Source organism: Ctenocephalides felis, unplaced genomic scaffold (assembly GCF_003426905.1).
Source record: "Ctenocephalides felis isolate EL2017-DRISC unplaced genomic scaffold, ASM342690v1 CF-g0.4_SCAFFOLD_01492, whole genome shotgun sequence".
Classification (NCBI taxonomy): Eukaryota; Metazoa; Arthropoda; class Insecta; order Siphonaptera; family Pulicidae; genus Ctenocephalides; species Ctenocephalides felis.
Window position 1 is genome coordinate 4582606 of NW_020537646.1, and position 22020 is coordinate 4604625.

Here is a 22020-nt window from a genome sequence, read left to right on the forward strand (position 1 = left end):
TTATCATTTCTTACAACAAAATTTTCTATGATTTTTTCCTTTTTTACTAGCATTAAGCGTTTTGATATTTAATATGTCTATAAGTAAATACCAAAGTTCATTAAAATTGTATATTGAAGTCTAAGTATATTACTTCTACAATAAATCATACCGTAATTTATCATCATTCGCTTTCAATAACATTGGTTTCTTAACCAGAAGTCACAAATAATTTTAACACCCAATATTTTATAGGTTTCGTTACTAGATTGAGAAATTGCATGCAAATTAGAAGTCTACGATAAATTTTATCAGATATTTTTCCATGAATTCGATGGATAAAGAAAAGAATAAAATTCCAGTTGTGTAATATATGATATAAATAATATGCATAAATTATTTCTATTATTATAAATAGAAATAAGTTCAGAATTGGGTAGGAATAGAATTAAAATTTTTACATAATTTAAAAAATTTCGTCAATTTCGCCAAAAGATATTTTAAGTATGTTATTTTATAAATTCCCAAATGAGAAATTTGTTTTGCCGAAAAATGCAATTTTCTTATTTTAAGGTTTCAAAAATTTTAAACCCATCCAATGAAGCTCGATAAGGATTCGTGATAACTGATAATTAAAAAATCATGATTTTTTGAACATTTAAATGAATATCAGTTGGTTGGTCGTTCTGATTAGTTTTTTTAAGATTTTTTTGGTCAGATCTTAAGATTTTAATGGAGTTTCTGATCTATGAACATTCGACAATACTATAGACCTACGCCACGATTTTTAATCATAAAAATTCATGAATGTTTTGAAAATTAACATTATTTTTGATTTTACACTTGCCTAGTGCAAATGATTTTCCAAATTTTACTAGTAATTCATTTGTTGCTTCTTACTACACATTTACTTCTAAATAAAATAATTCTCGTCTACTACAAGATAATTTATGTCTCTCCTCTCCGCGTGTGTTTAACGACACATCTATTTATTGATTAATGGATCGTTTCCATAAATATTATACAAATTATCGAAGATTTATAAATATTTTTTAATTAGCTCTACAAAAAAACTGAAAGGTAATTTGTAGTCAAGGTTGACATTCGAGAACCTCACGTGAATATTAACATCGGGCAATATCAGGCTAAATATTGTGAAATAGTATTCTGACATTTTAAAAGTCATAAATTTTTAAATATTCGAATGAACTTATCAACGCCGATAAATTATACAAAAATCCAATCCATATGAGAACGATGTGAATAACATATTCACGCACCTGTAATTTATTCTTAGAAATTTTGATGTTCAAAAGCTCACAATTAAGTAACAGGCAGTAGCGGCGGATTTGAGATGAACCATTTTATTTTACAGTGGCGTAGGATAATAAAATAAATTAAACAATCAGTAGACATGAAAGCTTCTACTTTATGCCCACTATTGACCACTTTTCCTAGGCCTGTGATATTTTTGGGATGCTCGATAAGACTATGCACATTATCACTATGCATGCTAAGTTTTCTTTAAAATCGTCAAAATGATTTAACAATTATTTACGAAGTAAAAGGCTTATCTTTACCAAAAAATTACGATACTCAGCGGAATATCTTTCAAAAAGTTCTTGAATTTTCAAAATCGGTTTGGTAATTTTACCTTTTTTGCTATTTACCTGAGAAATTTATATGTTGGTAATATTTGATAAATTATTATCAAATTTTTAAAAGATTATCGTTACAGCAATATAAAATTTACAAATTCATAAAATATATCCGATTGCCGATAATGAAATAAAGAAATATGAAATAATTCGATACTCATTGTTCACATCTTCGGTCATTCCCAATGTACAATTATCGAACCAGCCAATTATTTCTTAATAATTTCTTTATAAGTTTAACAAGAAAGGCAATTGTTCCCATTGCACAGATAGAAAGATTACATACGTACTTAATTATAAAATTGGTTACAGGAAATACTAAAAGTCTGTAATCTATCGAATGCTATATCGGCCACCAGTTATTACTTCAAATGTCAGAGTTAAAATCAATGGAAAATAATTCGAAATAAAAAGTTCATAATAAGATTACAACATTTTATTTTCTTGATCGAGAATAGACACATAAATTTATTATTAATGCAGTTGCAAAAGAATTGTAATCAAAATTTAAATACTATCTCACGAGAACTATGGTGATATGCAACATGTCAGGTGAATAAGTTCTCGGGCATTCAAGTTTGCATAAATATGAATATAAATATATATATATATATATATATATATATATATAATGTTATGATTCTATTTTTCTAACCTAAAAGTCTATGTTTTCTGGGATTATTAACTTCCCGTAGGGTAAGTTATAGTAATCGCAAAAAATCGAAAATGAAAATTTTTATATATTTTTACGTTTCAAAGGTTTCTGAATATTTTGGCATACCTTAGAAAAAATGGATGTATGTGTGTGTGTGTGTGTGTGTGTGTGTGTGTGTGTGTGTGTGTGTGTGTGTGTGTGTGTGTGTGTGTGTGTGTGTGCGTGTGTGTATGTATGTGCGGATACAAATTTTCGTCGACGATTTCGGGAACACGGATCAACCGATTTGAATAATTCAAAAAACATTCGATTCGTATTGATAAGGAGACGTGCTGATTAGTTTTTGGCGAAGGCAGGTCTAGCCGTTCCGGAGATACGGGGCAAAAAGTGCCAATATCGGTAACTCAGTTTTCAAGAGAACGGAAAGTCCGATTTTAATAATTCAAAAAACATTTTACTTGTATTGACAAGATAAAGAATTGATCAAATTTTCATAAAGGCAGGTCTAGCGGTTTCGGAGATATAACGAAAAAAGTAAAAAAAAAAGCCATTTGGCGGTCAAAAATGATCATTAGACATATGTACATCAAATTTTCAGATATTTTATAGAGATTTTAACAATAAGTATAAATTTTGTTTATTTTCCTATGGGTTCCGTATCAATGTTTACCCGTTAGACAGCGACGCCGCGCTTACGCGCTTTATATTTCATCTCTATGCAGTTAAAGCAGTACGATTGCTCTGAAAAACAAGTTCAGATCTTCCAAAATATGTCAAAATAAAGAAAACATTTTTCTTAAAAAAAAAAAAATTAAAAAATTTTTAAAAAAAAATTTTTTTTTTTTAAAAATTTTTTTTTTCAAAAAAAAGTAATTTTTTGTCCAATTTATAGTTTCTCAAAAATCTTATTTTTTCGAAGTAAATTTTTTTCAATTTTTCAATTTTAATCGTTTTTTAAAAAAATAATAATTTTTGGTACGGGAAGTTCCAGCAATTTGCCTTAAGGCACGATGCCCTAATTGCCTTAAGACAGAATTCCACTTACAGCTAGTTTATAAATATTTTTACATTTTGGGGATAAATAGAATATTTATCTTCAGTAACTGATAAAACGAACAAACAAATTGTACATCTTTTTATTTTATTTTTTAATTTAAATTTTACCATATATTTGCTGGTGTTTGATAATTGCTGAAGAAAAGGACTCGTCATATCCCCGAAAAATAGTTATAATTATAAATAAAAATTAAATACATTTTTAGCACCATTTCATAATATGTATAGAGTTCAGAATTCTAATAGTGTTCAAACTTTTTGATTCTAAAACACAAAATATTTATTTTTTACTCCTCAATTAATTTGGTTGACAAATAAAAGTTTTAAATTTATATTTTCATATGAACCCAAGATAAATATTTTTGTACGTGTGGGTGTTTCAATTAATTTACAATAACTAGAATTAATGTATTTTAATTCGATACAAAATTATATTAGTTCAAATTGTTGTAAATTAGTTGAAGTACTTACACAAAGGATGTATTTTTTAGTACTTATGAAAATTAAATTTTACAATTTTGATTTGCCAAACAAATTACTTGATTAGTAAAAATAATTCCTTTAAAATCAAAAAATTTCAGGGCTTAATTAATTCAATTATTTGTATATTTTCATATCTCATTTATTGTATACACCGTTGCAAAAAATTTAAAATGGTCGATTTTATATCATTCCTAGCGTCACCAAAAATATGGATCAAATTGATATTATAAAAATATTAAAAAAATATTAATAGTGAAAAAATGTGGACATATAATAAAATCTGAATAAATGATATATATTGCATTTATTTATTGCAATTTATTGTTAATTATTCTCGTAATGATAATAATGTGTTTTTGTAATGGCTCTTGTAAAACTAGATCAGTTATTTGCTTTTCTTTCTTTTCAATTACAATTAATTTTTTAAAAATTGAGTTACATTGAAGTTTTATAAATAAAAACCGATGGCTTTCATCAAATAGATTATTTAAAGTTCTCTACACATAATAGTGATTAGAAATAATTTAGTGATGTATATGGTGTTATATCATATTATAAAATAAACAATTAAAAATATTATTTAATACGTTATATATTGAAAATATACGACTTCGGTATAGAAGTGAAATTCGCTTAACAAAACGCATGAGAAAATGTCATCATATCAAGCGACCCAGCATCTGAAGACGACTACCAGTCACTCGAGGACGTCACTGTCGAATATCAGTATATAAACCGCATCTTCACAATATCTTCATCACAGTTTACCTTTAGAACTCATCCCAGGTTCACGGAATAACCCAAACATTTCCAAAATGAAAATGGTGAGCTCTATTGAAATATATAATAAACACAATTATTCAAATATTAGCAGTGGAAAGTGTTAATAAGAAACTTTTTTGGATTGCTTATTAGAAGTGGATAGTGCAATTTATTTTAAAAGTGCTTTAGATTTAATGTGATGGAATTAGGATCTTTTTACCAATGTGTTGATATAAATTCGAGAAGGATTTTTGTATAATGAATGAATGATTTTTTTCAGATCATTGTTCTCGCTGCCCTCGTGGCCCTCGTTGCTTCAGCCCCCCAACACCCCAAGGATGCCGTAGTAACCCGCTACGAATTCGACAACATTGGAACTGACGGATATAAATTCGCTGTTGACACCAGCGATGGAACCAGCCGTCAGGAACAAGCTGAACTTAAGAATGTTGGAACCGAAAATGAAGCCCTCAGTGTCCGTGGATCATACACCTTCGTAGGAGATGATGGTCAACAATACACCGTCAACTTCGTCGCCGACGAGAACGGTTACCGTGCCGAAGGTGCCCATTTACCCCAAGCCTAAGACACACCCCCTCCAAACCACTGATAATCTAGTTAAACCAATTTCCGGAAAACCAATTTGATTCAAAAATGTTAAATTTTTATTTTTATTACTTTTATAAGTAAGTTTTCGTTGTACATACAATTTATTTTAAAGTGCCATAAGATAATATAATATATTTTAAATCCAATGTTATGTTTTATTTATTTCTACTGAAAAGCAACATCAAAAGCGATACTTGGAATACAACTTGGAATACAGCCGATTCCTATTTTTATTCCTAATCGTTATAAACGTGAATTGGCAATAATCATTATTTATTAATGATCAACTGAACTTTTAAATGGCAATTGTCATATAAAATGCGTTTTGAAATGAATGAGGAATGAGATACAGTTGAATTATCAACTTTTCTCTAATCTATATTTAAAGAGAAAATATTAAGATGATTTAATAATAGGTGTTAAGTAATCTAAGGGGGTATTCTAGTGTAGAAATTCAAAAAAATCGATTTTTTTTTTATTTCATATTTTCAAAGTTTAACTATTTAAGATTATGGGTACGAGAAGGTTTTTGATAATTTGAATTATTTTCGGAGAGCATTTTACTAACTCGGTCTCCATACTGGTTTGGCTTCACGCAAAACTTTAAATGCGTTTTTCTCATAACAGACTTTTTCAGTACTGTTGACACGATTTCTCGAGTTTTAATCGACCGATTCACTTGAAATGTTCAGAGAGTCTTGTTTATAGACCTATCTATAGTCCGAACTAGGATTATCCCGAAATTCAAATTTTTACTATTTCTAAAAAATTAGAGAAACTCAAAAAAACAGTAAAAAAAACTTTTTTTCAAACAGTCGCCAATTTATAAAAAAACATCATTGTAGATTAATAATCATTTTATTTCTTTTATTTCGGATGGCTGGGAGGGCTGAAATCATGTCAAGACTGAGGGGCCAATTTTTTGAGACCCCCCACTTTATCAGCTGCCAGTTTTAGTATTTAATTTCATATTGGAACCAAAAAAAAAACACGAAACAAACTGTTACTTCTTAAGAATTATTAACGTCCTTTCGGAACTATGTATATTTTATCCTCAGGAGACATGTTATTAGTTAGCAGATTCACAAATAAACTTTAATTTTTAAATATCCAAATAAAGGGTCCGCCATCTAATATTTTTTTTTTTTTGGAGCCATTTAGATTTTTTTCGCAGCCATTCAAGAGTTAGACAGCTTTTTGAGCGTTTTCAAACAAAGTTGGTCCATTATTAACTGGAAAAATTGACCTTCGAATAAAAAAAGAAATTTTAAAAAATATTCAGTAGTTTTTTTATAGCATTTTAAAAAACATATATGGCGGACCCTATAGAAAAATAATTAAAATGAGAAAATAAAAGTTGAGTTGTTTTGTTTTTCTATTATTATTTCAAACTTCTGGTTTGAAGCAAAAAAAATACGATTGATCTTATGTACTATAGTATGAAAATCAATCGACTGTTCTGTCTATATTTTAATAATTAAATAACTAATTTGGTCGAAGTATTAAAATTTGAGAAGATCAACGTACAATTTACGACTGACCAAATCATAAAAAAAACTAACTTATTTTAATAGATTGCATAAAATATTATTATATAATTTCCAAAGGAGTAGTGTCGTAATAGGATACATTACTCCTGCCAAAGGTGTGGCAAATCTCAACAATGGTTCGGTGAATTTTTAAGCGTACATTAATCGATAATAATATTATTATTGCATTAGGCAGACGTTTTACGATCTATACAATCATAAAACATGCATTAGTGTGATATAATAAGAATTTATTAATGTTTCTTAGACATGTGTCTTATTACATACATGCGTGTGCAATTGAAAAGGTTATTGCATGCCGGACCGGGTTATACAGCAGTAAGTAGATATTTAGCAAGAATTATTTGTAAATCTTCTTAGAATTTGTCTAATAGTGATGTTGTATTTTTAATTTGAGGTGGCAAGAGGGGAAGAGATATATATTTTCAAGGAATACCACTACTGCTTGATATCAGTCTGGCCGAGATGAATGCCGAACTTGGAATCTTGGAAAATCGTTACTGCTGAGCTACGGTAAGTCCTTATTAATTTTATCAATTTATTTTTACTTGAAGATCAGTTAATTTGATTATAGAATCCACAATGCTGTTTTGGTTGGAATAACGAAAATGGTTTAATTTGAATGTTATGAGATTAATAAAGCATTAATGTATCGTTTTATTATTTCCTTCGCTACTCATTTATATAATTATCTAATTATAAGATGTTTGATAACTTTGCATTCGAAACAGATTTCTAATTCAATGAACCGTCGAGATCCGATACTAAAACGTTTTTAATAAGCTCAAAATTAATGAGTTAATAATACGTCTCCGTTTTCTGACATGTGGATTAATAACCTTTGAATAATGTTTTTTTAAAACAACGACCTTAAACATTATATGGTGTTTCGATATTTCGAAACCCAATACCACAAATTTGAAGATTTGAGCGATTGCAAATACCTGTCTGGTAAGTCGAGGGATTCATATCATAATACTTTTCTTGCAAGACTGTAATTCGAAGAAGATATTATTCAAACAAATTATAAAAAAAATATTGGAGTGAAGCAATTCTGGCAACTGGAGATGATCGCTGGACAATGTTTGATTGTGGACGAGGCGACCGTGACATTTTCGAAGAGACACGCGATTAACAAAGTAGCGATTCCATATTTCACGTTTTATAAAAAAAAAAGTACTAATTAATCAATCGTAAAATGAATGTAAACATTCGAAAAACATATAAGCCAATGTCGGCGAATTTGATTTCAACTCCTACGACAACTACTGAAGTTGTCATTAACACAAAACGAGAAAAATGCAATATACCTACTATTGTGTTGATTTTTCGACGTATCTCTTGATTATTCATTATAATTAAAGACGTTTAAATCCACCATATAACTCAATTATATATGAACTAAATTTTAATTGAACGAAATCATTTAATTATGAATCACTTAAAGCAACTTTTTTGAGCAAGTAAAATCCTTTTCCTAATGTTTCAGAAATACTTTCTGATGACTATTGCTCTCTAAAGATATTTCCATTCTAAATTCCCCATTGCAGAAATGTGCAAAAATGATATGCCAGTATATAAATAAAATAATAATCACACGGGAATAAATGCAATGAAATAATTTAGATTACCCAAGAATATGCAAGTGTTTGAAATTCAATTGATAAGTATAGATGATATGTTTAAAACTGCAATTCAATTAACTAATAATTAAACTACTATTTGTATTATTTCATTATATCGATGTCTTTGTTTATTAATATTTTATAGGTTGTCTATAAAATAATAATTAAATTCATGTCATAAATATTATGATGGTTCTCTTAGTTAATATTTAATTACTCTGGTGATTGAATGAACAGTAATATGAAGGTACATATTTGCATTGTATAAAGTCGCCATAATTTTAATATTTACACTTTAGAACGTTTATTTTTTAAATTAATGTTCAAGATAGTATTTTAACTCTTGGAACTTAAGTCAAAAAGTATAGATTTACTGGGCAAAGTAAAGGATGGAGAAAATAATAAATAGTAAGCAAGCTTATTAAAATGTTTGATATTTGATAGGCCTGCGAATAGTCTAATAAACAGACAAATTCATAAGGTGACCGTTGGGTTGCTTTTTAAAAAAGCGACGTTGTTGAGAAAAAATACTCGTAATAGCTCATAGATTGAAAATTGAAAATCACAAAAATAGACCGCATCAATTTGAATTTGAAATTGATTTTTTTATCATTCGATGATCTGCCAACTATTAACTGAGCTTGTTATCCTATGCTAGTATATTGAATTATAATTTATTTTGATTATTAGGTAGGTTTGAAAAGATATTAGTCATTACTAAATTGAAATTGCCAAACATATTCTTGACCATCATAACATACATCGCAGCAAATCATCATTCACAAAAAGTAAAACGCTGATCATCGAATTGACCTTGTGACCTCAATTCAATTTTAATGATATTTCCATACACTCGGAGAACATCTTTTCATCTGCGGAATTTTCAGATTCTTTTCCTTGTTTTATAAATTCATCGAAACCTGTTTATGAATATAATTCTAGATAATTAAAGGATGCAAACCGCCTAAGTGGGTTCAAAACCGAATGATCGTTTCGACCGTATGTGAGAGAGCATCATAATGTCATGTGAAATTGCGTAATGACGAAAAAAAGTGAAAATGAGCATAATATGTAGGTGAGATTCGTGGCGCAACCAAGATGAACGACGACGACGATGACTCGAGACTTATGATTATGAATGAATTTGGGTGCTAAGATCAATAGAAAATCACATATAACACGGTGACAGAGATGGACAGAAATTGTTAGACTGTTGCAAATTATATGTGTGCAATGGTTGATTTTATGTTAATAAATGCACTTAGCACTGGCACTCTAATAACTATATCTGAACTAGTTTGAGTTTGAATTGTTTTGAGCACTAACACTCTTGTTCCGCAGGACCATATATAATTTTGTAGTAATTAGGACCTTTAAAAATCTAGTCTCTAGTGGTTCCAAGACTGGGTTTATGTTTACTTAAAATATGATTGCTGGTCTATGGATGAAACACAGAATAAGATAAGAATAAGAATAAGATTTAATATAAAACTGACTAACACCCTCTGGTATTTTTTGTTTCTTTTAGCAATATAAAAATGTTAGGTATATTTGGGAGCTGCGATGGTAAAAATTGAAATTAAGAAAACAGTTCAAATCTCATAAGAGAAGCTTGCGTTAAAGAACATTTATAATTGATGAACAATTCATAATAATTACACGTGCTTCTTATCTTTTTTGATGATGAGTTAAACAATTGTTTAACTCCAATTTTACCAAATCCAATTTTATGAAAATATTGTTTCATTAGCATAATATGCTAATGAGACAATAATTTTTATAAAATTGTATTTATAAGTTTTTGATAGACGAATAAGTGATCTACTTTTTATACCTCAAGCAATTTATTGAGCTCCTTCTCTAGATTTCATTACTTTACCCTATTATCTTGTAAAAATTGTCGTTTTCGGTTTGACCATTAATTTTAAATATAAAAGTTCTAAAAATCAAGTATTAAGTATATTAAATATTCAATATATAGTGAAAATATATACCTTCACATTAAAAATAAAATTAATTTCCGTTATATATGTTATATATTTATTTTAAATTATATAAAACTTATATGTTATTTTCTATTGTTATCTTCTGAAGAAGTATATGTTTTTGCCAAAAAATCCGGGCTTGTTAGTTTGTGTTTCTGGGCCTCTCAAGTCATTCTGAATTGTTTGAGACCAATATTGGAAGAAGTATATGTATATAAGAACCAAAGTTTAAACATTCATCGGCGTTTTGTCAAAAAACGGCCTCAAAGATTTAAAAAAAAATAAAAAGCATTTAATGGAACTGGATAAGGATTCGCGTTGAATAGTTTTGGGACAAGATTTTATATAATTGCAGATAATTGTTTTATATAATTTGCAGATAAGTGCAAACAATCTCAACATTTTTGTTAAAATTCTAAACTAAAATCAATTGGAAATCGTGCGGATTAGATCTTTGTAAATAATGGTGAAAAAATAAAAATTTGTGTAGTGATAATAATATAACATACTATAATAATAATTAATTGAGCATTACATTTAAAATGGTTCCATTATAAATATTTCTCGAAGCCCAGAATTTTTAGATGGGCTTTTATGAACACCGAAGACTTCATTTCCGAAATTAAAAATTGAAAATTTTATCAAAATAGCTAAATCTCAATTCTTATTGATTAAGTTCGATTATTTCAAAGACAAGTTTGTGCAACTTGCCTCAAGGCAAAATGCCACATGCACCTAGTCTAAGTTATTAATTTAAATTTGCCGGTCGTTGGTTTGCGCAATATTTTTAATCAGGCGCTTCGTGTTAGTTCGGGCAACTCTACTCTCTACTGTCATATCACGACTGTCAAATTTTGTTTTGGGTTGTGTCCTTGTGTCAAACGCCAAATGCCTACGTTTGCTTTTTCTAAAATTACGTTATAAATTGTAAATATTTATTCCCTTTTTAAGGATATGGCCAAATTGTTATAGCATTTACTAGATTTAATAATAATATTAAATTCAACCATGGACAATTCACAATCTTGTGGCAATGTAAGATAAATAGCACCATAATCTGTTTGAGTCGATAATGGTTATGTATTATTATTTTCAATTCTAGGAATCAGAAAATACCTCAAAAAAGAGCCCATTTGATAATTTAACTCAAGCTGAGCTAATAAAAAAATGTAAAAATTTGTTGGTAATTGCTCAGAAGGCCAACAAGCCAGGGACGGTATGTACAATTAAATTTAATAAATTTTATTAATCCGCAGGTATAAATAATATTGAGTTCATGTATACTCTAAATTAGCTTGTCTCGAAGAGAATAAAACTCTCAAAGATGACATCATTAATTTTGAACAACAAAGAAAGTCCGATAAAGAATGTCTCAAGACAATGCAAGAAATGATTGAATCCCTAACTGAGCATAAATTAAAATCATAACAAATATAGACGAACTGAAAAAGCAGTGAAGACTTTAGAAAGTACAATGACTCGCTTACTAAAAAAAATATTTCAATTGAAGAAAAGTTGTTACAGTTTGACACAGAAAATTTATCTCTAAAGAGGCAAATTTCAAGATTAACCGATGATAATGATAACTTTTACAAGAATTGGAAGTATTAGAAAATAGGCTTAATAATGATAATTCACAAAGTGATTTAGAAATATCACAAAGTGAGTTAGAACTTAAGCTGGACTCTTTGATAAAAGAGAATGAGGCTCTCAAAACAGAAAAATTAAAATTGAGTGAAGAAATTAATGCCATAACTAGTGAAGTTGAACTAAAAACGGAGAAAACGATGGATAGCTAAGAAATATATCCAGAAAGTACAATGACTCGCTTACTAAAAAAAATATTTCAATTGAAGAAAAGTTGTTACAGTTTGACACAGAAAATTTATCTCTAAAGAGGCAAATTTCAAGATTAACCGATGATAATGATAAACTTTTACAAGAATTGGAAGTATTAGAAAATAGGCTTAATAATGATAATTCACAAAGTGATTTAGAAAATATCACAAAGTGAGTTAGAACTTAAGCTGGATTCTTTGATAAAAGAGAATGAGGCTCTCAAAACAGAAAAATTAAAATTGAGTGAAGAAATTAATGCCATAACTAGTGAAGTTGAACTAAAAACGGAGAAAACGATGGATAGCTTAAGAAATATATCCAGAGATAATATTGGTTCCAGTAAAAATAAATTGCATGAAGAATTATTTGAAGAAACCCAGGATCCTCATCAAAATGATGCAGGCCATAAAAACATGAAATCATATTGATTTGCAAAATCTAGAAAAATTATTAGAGAGAAAAACAAGAAGAAAATAAAGCTCTAGTAGATGAAATAAATAAGTACATTTATGAAAATAGTGAATTAAATACTAAACTCACTCAACTAGAACAGTCTGATAAACAAAACACACTGAAAATAAAGTTTTAAAAGATAAATTGAAAAATATGAGCATGGATTTGAAGAAAACAAACAAATTAATACAAAATTTGAAAATAGAATTGGATTTTCAAATTGGTAAATTAAATGCAGAAAAGGATGAAGCTGATTCTAAGGAAAAGAAAGCTCAGCAAATCGCTGATAAAGAAAAAAGAATGTTAATGTACTAAAGTTACAAATAAATGAGCTAAATACAACTATAAAAGATAATAATAATAAAATGGAATGCTTTGAAACAGAAGCATCTGAATTGAAACAGAGTTTACAAGCAGCGCTTGCTAAAAATGCAAAATTACAAGATGATAATAATTACTCTTAAAAAATATTGATGACTTGAAATTCCAATTAGGTGAAAGTCTAAGTAGCAAAAATCTTCTTGAAGAACAAATTAATAAGTTAAATATACAGTCAAAACAGTTTGACGATGAACAAATCCAAGAAAAAGATGAAATTATTAACAACTTGGAAAGTAATCTTAGCAATGCCAAAACGCAAGTAACTGTATCTGAAGAAGAAATTAAAACTGTAAAATTGAATTATGAACAATTAAATCAGAATTATAATGAATTGGTGAAAGGCAGAGAAAAGTTAATATCTAAACTTAAAATGTACCATCAAAAATTAACTGAATTTGCAAGCAATTTAAAACATTAAAAACAGACAAGAATGAACTTTTACAGACCATGAAAGATTATTGCAGTACAATTTCTGATTGGCAAATCAAAATACTACTATATCCTCACAGCTTTGTGATAAATTACTAGAATATGAAAAAGAAATAAAAGCACTGCAAGATAAATTATCATGCATTGAATCTGAGCGACGGAATATTACACCTGAATATATTGAAAGTTTAGAGACATTAGGAAATGAAAATCTCAAGCTAAGTGAAGAACTGAAAACTGTTAATGCCGAGCAAATTGAGTTTCTGAAAAATAAACTCGAGAGTTATGAAAAGGAGAAAAGGTTCTCATTAACTCAAACAATGATTTATTGAAAAAATTATCAATTTTATCAAGTGATAATAGTCAGATGTCTGAAGAAATTAAAAAATACTAGAAGATAAATCAACTTGGAAAGCAATATACAAACTCTTGAAGAGGAGATTGTTGGAAACAATTTACAGAAAACACAATACAATTCCCTGAAATCAGATAATGAGAAGTTAATCAAAGAACTTAAGGAATCCAGGTAAATTTTTAAACTCTTTTCACTCAAAAGTATATTTTCTCATACTTTATTATTTAATTACATTTTTTTAAAGGTATAAATGCTCTGCCTTAGAGGATATGGAAACTGATCTTAATAATTTACGTCAACAACTATGTAATAAATCTATTGAAAATAAAGAATTGCTAAATGAAATGAGGGAAATAAATGAAGTCTTAAAACAAAGAGGTGAAACAATATCTAATCAACAAGAATATTGTGGTGAATTAGAAAAGAAAATATTTCTTTAGAAAATGAATTAAAAATTTATTATTCAGTTAAATGATAAAGATTCACAATTAAACGATAGTTATACTCAAGTTCAGAGAAATGAACAGGAATTAAAGATCAAATTCAACAATCTGATCAAATTAAAAATATCATAATTGAAAAAGATTCATTAATAGAGTCACTTCAAAACGAAGTTGGAAAGTTGAAGGATAAATTAAATAATGCCGGTAGTTTAAATGAGTATTTTATTTATATAATATTAATTTTGTTTCTAATTTATTGTTTTAATCATTAACAGATGCTCAAAGTGATGTGATGTCAACTTCTACAATATCTAGAGCAGAAGAAGCATCCCGATTAAAAGATGTTGAATCATCACTTGAAGAGCGCTATACAAAAATGAAAACGCTAGCATGTAAATATAAAAAAATAGTCACAGAAAAGTGTTCTCAATTGGCAGCCCTAGAGGCAGAAAATAAAGCTTTACTTTTGGAGAAAAATGAATCTACAGGGAAAGTATCATCAAATGCAAAGAATATGCAGATTTTACAACAAGAGTGTGATAGATTACAAGATGAAATTGAAGAAGAAAAAAAGAAAAATAAAGCATCAGATAAAATTATAAATTCTTTGAAAGATGAAATCACAAAGATTAAATCTGAACTCGATTCAAAAGAGGAGAATGGCAATAAATCAAAGTCTACAACTGAATCTAGTACTAAGGACAGACGATCAGTAGAAGGTTCGAATAAAGAACAACAAAATCTTATTTTAAATTTAAAGAAAAATCTACAAGAAGAAATTGAAAAAAGTAAAGGTTTTGAAAAAGAGATTAAAAAATTAGAAGAAATTGTAAAATCAAAAGAACTGCAGTTAAATGAACAGATTAATAATGTTAAGTCTATAAAAGATGAACTTGCAGAAAGCAAAAAAGAAATCAAAAAGAACAGTGTCTTAATTTTAGAAATTGATAATTATGAAAAGACACTAAATGAAATCTCAAAAAAACTTGAATTACGTAATGGAAGAATTAAGGAACTTGAATCTGCAATTTCTTCAAATTCAGACACTATCAGTTCTTTGAAAGAGCAAATAAAATTACTAGAAGCAAATTTAGAGTCTGAAGTTCAGCATAGCAAAGAAATAAAAGACAGATTAAATTCTACTCAAACCTCTTTGAATGAATCGGAACATAAAAATTCTTTGCAATCAAATGAGATGTTACAGCTTAAACATGAGATTGAAAAACTTACATCAAAGATTGAAGAACTAGGTGTTGAATTTACTAATGTCGTAGCAGAGAAAGAAAATATTATCACTAATTGTAAAAGTGAAAAAGATAGCCTTCTAAGGCAAACTTATGATATGGAAAATACTATTAGTAACCTCACCGAAAATCTTAGTAAATGCAAAGATGAATTAATGGATGTTAAGACAGAGTTTTCAAGTTATAAGGTAAATTTATACATTTACATGTATGTAACAAATGTAATTGTTTTTTTTTTTTTTAAATTTTATCAGGTCAGAGCCCAATCAATTTTGAAGCAAAATCAATTTAAAGATGTTAGCAAAGAAGATGAACTTATAGAAGAAATTAAATTATTAACAATGAATAATAAAACTTTGACAAATGATTTAGAACAGATGAGGTGAATTATGAAATATGATAGAAGATGTTTAATCAATAATAAAATATTAAATTTATATTTATTATATATTTGCAGTAAAAAATATGATAATCTAAATAAGGAGCACATGCAAGTAAAGGAAGAAAAAGACAAAACAGTTGAGCATTATAATAAACTTGTAGCAGTTGTGGATGAAGTACGTGTCCGACATGATTTGCTATTAGAAGCAAATCAAACCTTAAACATTGAGCATCAAGAAGCAATAAAAGCCCAGAAGATACAAAATGAAACGCTTATTAAGTGCTACAAGCAACAGATATCAGAATTACAAGAACAAAATAAAAAGCAATTGGAAGATTTTAGAAAGCAATTTGAACAATTGAAAGGATTAAAAAAGTCAACAAAAGATAAACATATCAATGAGCTTAAACAACATGAACATTTATTTGCAACTGTTCAAGAAGAAAATGAAGTTAATATTTCGATGATGGAAAGAGGAGATGGAGAAGGTTCTGAAAGCACAAATTCTATTTCTCCTACATTCATAACACAAAGAAAAAGATCAATTACAAATACGAGATCAAGTAGAGATATAATACCGCTTGACGAATTATTGAATTCTTCAATAACTGATTTTAATACAAATGAAAGCTGTGGAGATTCAGTTTCACCTACTACTGAATTACTTAATATTAGGAAAAATTTAAGTATGGAACAATTAAGGTAAATTATGTTCTCTTTTAACTATAGGTATAATTTATATTATTCACATTGTATTAATGTAATTTTATGTTTGTATCGATAGAGTAAAACACTTGACTAGTTTATTATCTGAAAATGAACAAGATTTGGCTAAATTAACCCAGCTCAACGAAGTACTTAAAGAGGAGCTTAGAAAAATTCAAAGATCAGAAGAACGTGAAAAGCATACACAAAACTCTGAGTATTTGAAAAATGTCATATTCAAGGTATTGTATTATATAATTTAAAAGTAGATATGGGATTTTAATGATTTGTTTAATTTTAGTTTGTAACTTTGAATACTGGCGATGAGAAGTCACATTTAGTACCTGTTCTAAAATATGCTTCAAAGATCAGAAGAACGTGAAAAGCATACACAAAACTCTGAGTATTTGAAAAATGTCATATTCAAGGTATTGTATTATATAATTTAAAAGTAGATATGGGATTTTAATGATTTGTTTAATTCTAGTTTGTAACTTTGAATACTGGCGATGAGAAGTCACATTTAGTACCTGTTCTAAATATGCTTTTAAAATTAAGTCCTGAGGAGACTCAAAAGTTACAAGATATTGCTAAAGGTAAGTATTAATTATATTTAACTTATTTAATACAAAGTATTCCTAAATATATTTGAAAATTTTAGGAGTTGACTCATCAGCTGGGGGACGTGGTTGGGGTAATTATTTACCACGGTGGTCAAATAATCATTAAAGTGCAAAGTTTAGTTGTTATTATTTATATAGTTAGTTATTTATATGTGTATATGTATATATTTTATGCGGTTGTAAATTTATAATATAAATATATGAATTTTATAATTGATTTCACAACAGAACATTAAAAATTGCGTTTTGATGATTAGAGTATAATAAACTGCAATTATAAGTTAAATGAAAAGCGAAAATCAAATTAAAAACTTACCATGCAACTGCTCCTGTATGAGAACGAAAATCAATTAATAGCATAACACTATTTGTCACTTTAGATTAAGAAAATGCACTCTTCATTATTTATAGTCAACAAAATTACAGTTAATATTTTTTATTTTTATTTTTATAGAAAGACGTAATGGAATAATAATTATACTACTATATATATAATCAACAAAATTTTGCGTTATGAATACAATTGTTTGGGTTCAAATTTTGTCAAAACTTGTATAATCAGTATATATATATAATCAGTATAATAATATTAACTTACATTCAAAATTTTTGACTGTAGATTTTGAAAATTTGAATCCAAATAATTGTATAAACAAAATATTAAAATTTTTGTAATTTATTTTCCGATATTTATTAATTCTGTTGATTATGTATAATTTGTATTATATATTTTGACTTTTCGTTTCTCTTCGGTTTTCGTCGTTTTTCACACTATTCAAATTTTTAGTTTGTTCGGCTTCGCCAACATAAAAAAAACAAATGACCCTGATATACTTCCTGACTCTATATGCGTCGCGAATTCCATTTGATGCATCTTCCCCACCAATGAGAATGCAGTTTACTCATTGCATATAATTAGCTAATTCTGTCGGCACATTTAAATATAGAGTTTGTGTAATAATTCCATAACAATCGTTATAAATAGTGTTTTAATTGAAAATAACGAATATTATATTATTTTATTGATCGTCAATTCCCGGGTGGGCCAATAATTCGCTACTGCGCAGGACCAACAATTGTCCTTTTACGTCTCTTATCTGGTAAGTGCATCCATATTATTTCATTGCATAAAGTATTTTGTAATTATTACATTACACTTATAAAACGTGTGGAATTATCACAAAAACTATTCTCTTGGTATGGGTACTTGAATTATATAGTTCTATTTGTGCTAATTCCTGTAAATTAATGTCTAATTCGTTTTTATATGCGGTTCAGCCTTGCGGTGCACGCCGCATGTAAATTTGATACTTATAAGCCGCATATGATTCTAATGGAGCATTTATTAAATGTAATTCTTTATATTGTGATAGAATTATAATCTGTCGCGACTTATATTTCATTAAAATGTAATCTTATTTATGTCAAATTGTTCGACAATGGATTAAAATGCCTTTGTAGGTATATCACAGCGGCGGCGGCGCTATAAATAAATCAATTTTTATTTGAAATGGATATGTATATTATATTGCATAATCGAATTATATAAATTCCTTATACAACATAAAAAGAACCCAAAGGAGATTTTAAATAATATATAACACTTAAAATAAAAATGTTTCTGAACTTAATTTTATATTGAATACTCTAAGAATTATTTATGAAATCATTGCTAAATTTAATAATTAACATTTTTTTACATATAGGTTCCATTACAAGTATTCTTATAATATGAATATATACGCTATACAAGGCTCTCAGATAAAATTATTATCAATCGATGAATTCTACTAATGATATTTTTTTACAGTGTTTGTGAAAGATAAAAATGGGTAAAGAAAAGACACACATCAACATCGTCGTAATCGGCCATGTCGATTCTGGTAAGTCTACAACAACGGGGCACCTGATTTACAAATGTGGAGGCATCGATAAACGAACAATAGAAAAATTTGAAAAGGAAGCCCAAGAAATGGGCAAGGGCTCATTCAAATATGCTTGGGTAATATCATTATTTTAATGTAAATTATGATTTGTAGAATGTATATTGAATTAGAAATTTATATCTGTTCGATTGTATATTTTGAAAACAAATAATTTCATCGATGGTTTCTAATGGTTTTAACTATCTAATATCTAGAGCAGAAGTAAATCATATTATTAATTTTTTTATTCAAAATTTTTATTAGGTGTTGGATAAGCTGAAAGCTGAACGTGAAAGAGGTATTACAATCGACATTGCACTTTGGAAGTTTGAGACAGCTAAGTACTACGTCACAATTATTGATGCTCCTGGGCACAGAGATTTTATCAAGAACATGATTACTGGTACTTCTCAAGCTGATTGCGCTGTGCTTATAGTAGCTGCAGGTACAGGTGAATTTGAGGCTGGCATTTCCAAAAATGGTCAGACTCGTGAGCATGCTTTGCTTGCTTTTACACTTGGTGTAAAACAGTTGATAGTGGGCGTGAACAAGATGGATTCGACAGAGCCACCTTACAGTGAATCTAGATTTGAGGAAATCAAGAAGGAAGTTTCTTCTTACATAAAAAAAATTGGTGAGAAAATTATTTTATTAAAAGCTGTAAAATTTTACTGAACATTTTTTGGACTTTGAGCAATTAAGTTTTAACTCACTTTTATAGTTATTATATGAGTACTTAATAATACTATATTATTTCTGAAAGTGATAATACGTTACTGAACTTGTTATCAGAATTCTCTATGATATGGTGATTAATTTATATACTGTACAAATAAACTTTATTTGCTTTATCTACATTGCTGGGAAAGTCAACCTTTTATATAAATTTGTAATCATTCAATGTTTTAACATGGAGCGTATATTACTTACAGGCTATAACCCAGCATCTGTTGCTTTTGTTCCCATTTCGGGTTGGAATGGAGATAACATGTTGGAAGTTTCTGAAAAAATGCCATGGTTCAAGGTAAATATTATAGCACATAAATCTATATATTATATTTATTCATTCATATTATTTATATCAAATTTTTATGATATCAGGGTTGGACAGTGGAACGTAAAGAAGGCAAAGCTGAAGGTCGTTGTTTGATTGAAGCTTTGGATGCTATAATGCCACCTTCACGTCCGACTGAAAAGCCTCTTCGTCTGCCACTGCAAGATGTTTACAAAATTGGTGGAATTGGTACTGTGCCAGTTGGAAGAGTAGAAACTGGTGTTTTGAAACCAGGAATGGTGGTTGTGTTTGCCCCAGCAAACATAACTACTGAGGTAATTTTATTATTTATTGTAGATTTTATTATTTATATTAAAATAGCTGCATTGCTAAATTAATATTTTATTTAGGTGAAGTCTGTCGAGATGCATCATGAGGCATTGCAAGAAGCAGTCCCAGGAGATAATGTGGGATTCAATGTGAAAAACGTTTCTGTCAAAGAACTTCGTCGTGGTTATGTAGCTGGAGATTCCAAAAATAATCCTCCAAAAGGAGCAGCAGATTTCATTGCTCAGGTGATTGTTTTAAATCATCCTGGACAAATTTCTAACGGATACACTCCTGTGCTTGATTGTCACACCGCTCACATTGCTTGTAAATTTGCTGAAATCAAAGAAAAATGTGATAGACGTACAGGTGAGTACTATCAAAATAATCAAATCTTCTGCATGATTAGGAGCTAATAATTATATCATATCATTAAAGATGAAAATTGTTTTTATTTTGTGAATATAAGTTTTAATTTATTTCATATTAAAATTAAAAACAATATGAATTTAAAAGAATCTTTTAGATATAGAAATTTTACTATACTTTTTATATTGATCTATTACCAGATTATCAATCGACAGTAAAAGATCAATACTAAGAGTATGATTTAATTCAATGATGTGCTATATTATTTAGTTTTATTTTTATCAATTAATAAGGAAAAACCACTGAAGAAAATCCAAAAGCCATTAAATCTGGTGATGCCGCTATTGTTAATTTGATTCCATCTAAACCCATGTGTGTTGAATCATTCTCGGAATATCCTCCTTTGGGAAGATTTGCTGTAAGAGACATGCGTCAGACAGTTGCTGTTGGCGTAATCAAGGTATATTAGTCATTGATTATCTATACTAATTGATATACTTATTTATTGGACACTTTACTTTAATTAATCTTTATGAGCTTATAGACAAACTTTCAATAGAAAATTTAATTCATCAGACATTTTTTAATGATTTTATTTAAAGTCACATTGCTTCCTTATCTTAGTTTTCTAATTCGTGAAGCGTTTATAAAAAAAATCTGTGTATTATTAAATTCAGAGTGTGAACTTCAAAGAGTCCACTACGGGTAAAGTCACAAAGGCCGCAGAGAAAGCCCAAAAGAAGAAATAACTAGAGAGACTCCTTGTAAAAGCCATCATCACGAAGCTTCTTACCAAACCCACTAATATAATGTTATATCTTCATCAGAATTTCGAAATATTGATTTTATTGATTCAAGAGCAATTAGAAATAGTATCTTTGGTATTCTCCAATGTTTGGACAGCTCATAGCAGTATTATTTGTCACAAAACACTTTTTAATATGATTGTAATACCCCATATGATATTTGTCAACTGTTTCTATTCATGTGTGAATGCTTTAAAATCTTTTTTAATTTTTTGTTGTATGTGTAATGAAATTAATTTTGTGTCAGAGGATAGTAATGGAACGGATACGAATTGTAAAGAAAGCTTAAGAATGTATATTCATCGAAAGGCATTTCGAAGAAAAAAGCATATATTGGAAAAGAATTTTATTAATGTGTATTTATTAACTTTACCAAGTTTCAT

At 28.4% G+C, this 22020-nt stretch overlaps 3 protein-coding genes across 4 annotated transcripts; all 3 read left to right on the forward strand.

Moving 5' to 3' along the window:
- Nucleotides 1-4550: 4550 nt before the first annotated feature.
- Nucleotides 4551-5179, forward strand: LOC113370583 (endocuticle structural glycoprotein ABD-5-like). The gene is made up of 2 exons (XM_026611271.1): nt 4551-4655; nt 4874-5179. The coding sequence occupies exons 1-2, from the start codon at nt 4647-4649 to the stop codon at nt 5177-5179; spliced, it is 315 nt and encodes a 104-aa protein (XP_026467056.1). The 5' UTR covers nt 4551-4646.
- Nucleotides 5180-11370: 6191 nt separating this feature from the next.
- LOC113370286 (GRIP and coiled-coil domain-containing protein 2-like) lies at nt 11371-17441 on the forward strand. Its single transcript, XM_026610959.1, is given in 17 exon segments — nt 11371-11397; nt 11465-11578; nt 11833-11944; nt 11947-12125; nt 12360-12603; nt 12860-12962; nt 13123-13432; nt 13545-13765; nt 13880-13990; nt 14064-14248; nt 14347-14466; nt 14538-15694; nt 15761-15888; nt 15964-16590; nt 16673-16835; nt 17081-17189; nt 17255-17441. Coding segments are annotated over 17 exon segments (3978 nt in total). The 3' UTR covers nt 17323-17441.
- Nucleotides 17442-18104: 663 nt separating this feature from the next.
- Nucleotides 18105-22020, forward strand: LOC113370212 (elongation factor 1-alpha-like). Of its 2 annotated transcripts, none has more exons than XM_026610888.1 (8): nt 18105-18316; nt 19027-19218; nt 19406-19775; nt 20074-20165; nt 20243-20470; nt 20546-20831; nt 21125-21291; nt 21509-22019. In XM_026610888.1, the coding sequence occupies exons 2-8, from the start codon at nt 19045-19047 to the stop codon at nt 21578-21580; spliced, it is 1389 nt and encodes a 462-aa protein (XP_026466673.1). In that variant the 5' UTR covers nt 18105-18316; nt 19027-19044; the 3' UTR covers nt 21581-22019. The 2 variants fall into 2 exon arrangements, with proteins under 2 accessions (XP_026466673.1, XP_026466675.1); XM_026610890.1 differs by lacking the exon at nt 18105-18316 and adding an exon at nt 18384-18413 and having other exon boundaries at nt 21509-22020.

Excerpts from the sequence above, each read along its gene's own strand:
- LOC113370212 (XM_026610888.1), top strand. The coding sequence starts at position 19,045 with ATGGGTAAAGAAAAGACACACATCAACATCGTCGTAATCGGCCATGTC. Across the intron at positions 20,166-20,242 it reads AAAAAATGCCATGGTTCAAG|GGTTGGACAGTGGAACGTAA; the intron begins GTAAATATTATA and ends TTATGATATCAG. Across the intron at positions 20,832-21,124 it reads AAAATGTGATAGACGTACAG|GAAAAACCACTGAAGAAAAT; the intron begins GTGAGTACTATC and ends TCAATTAATAAG.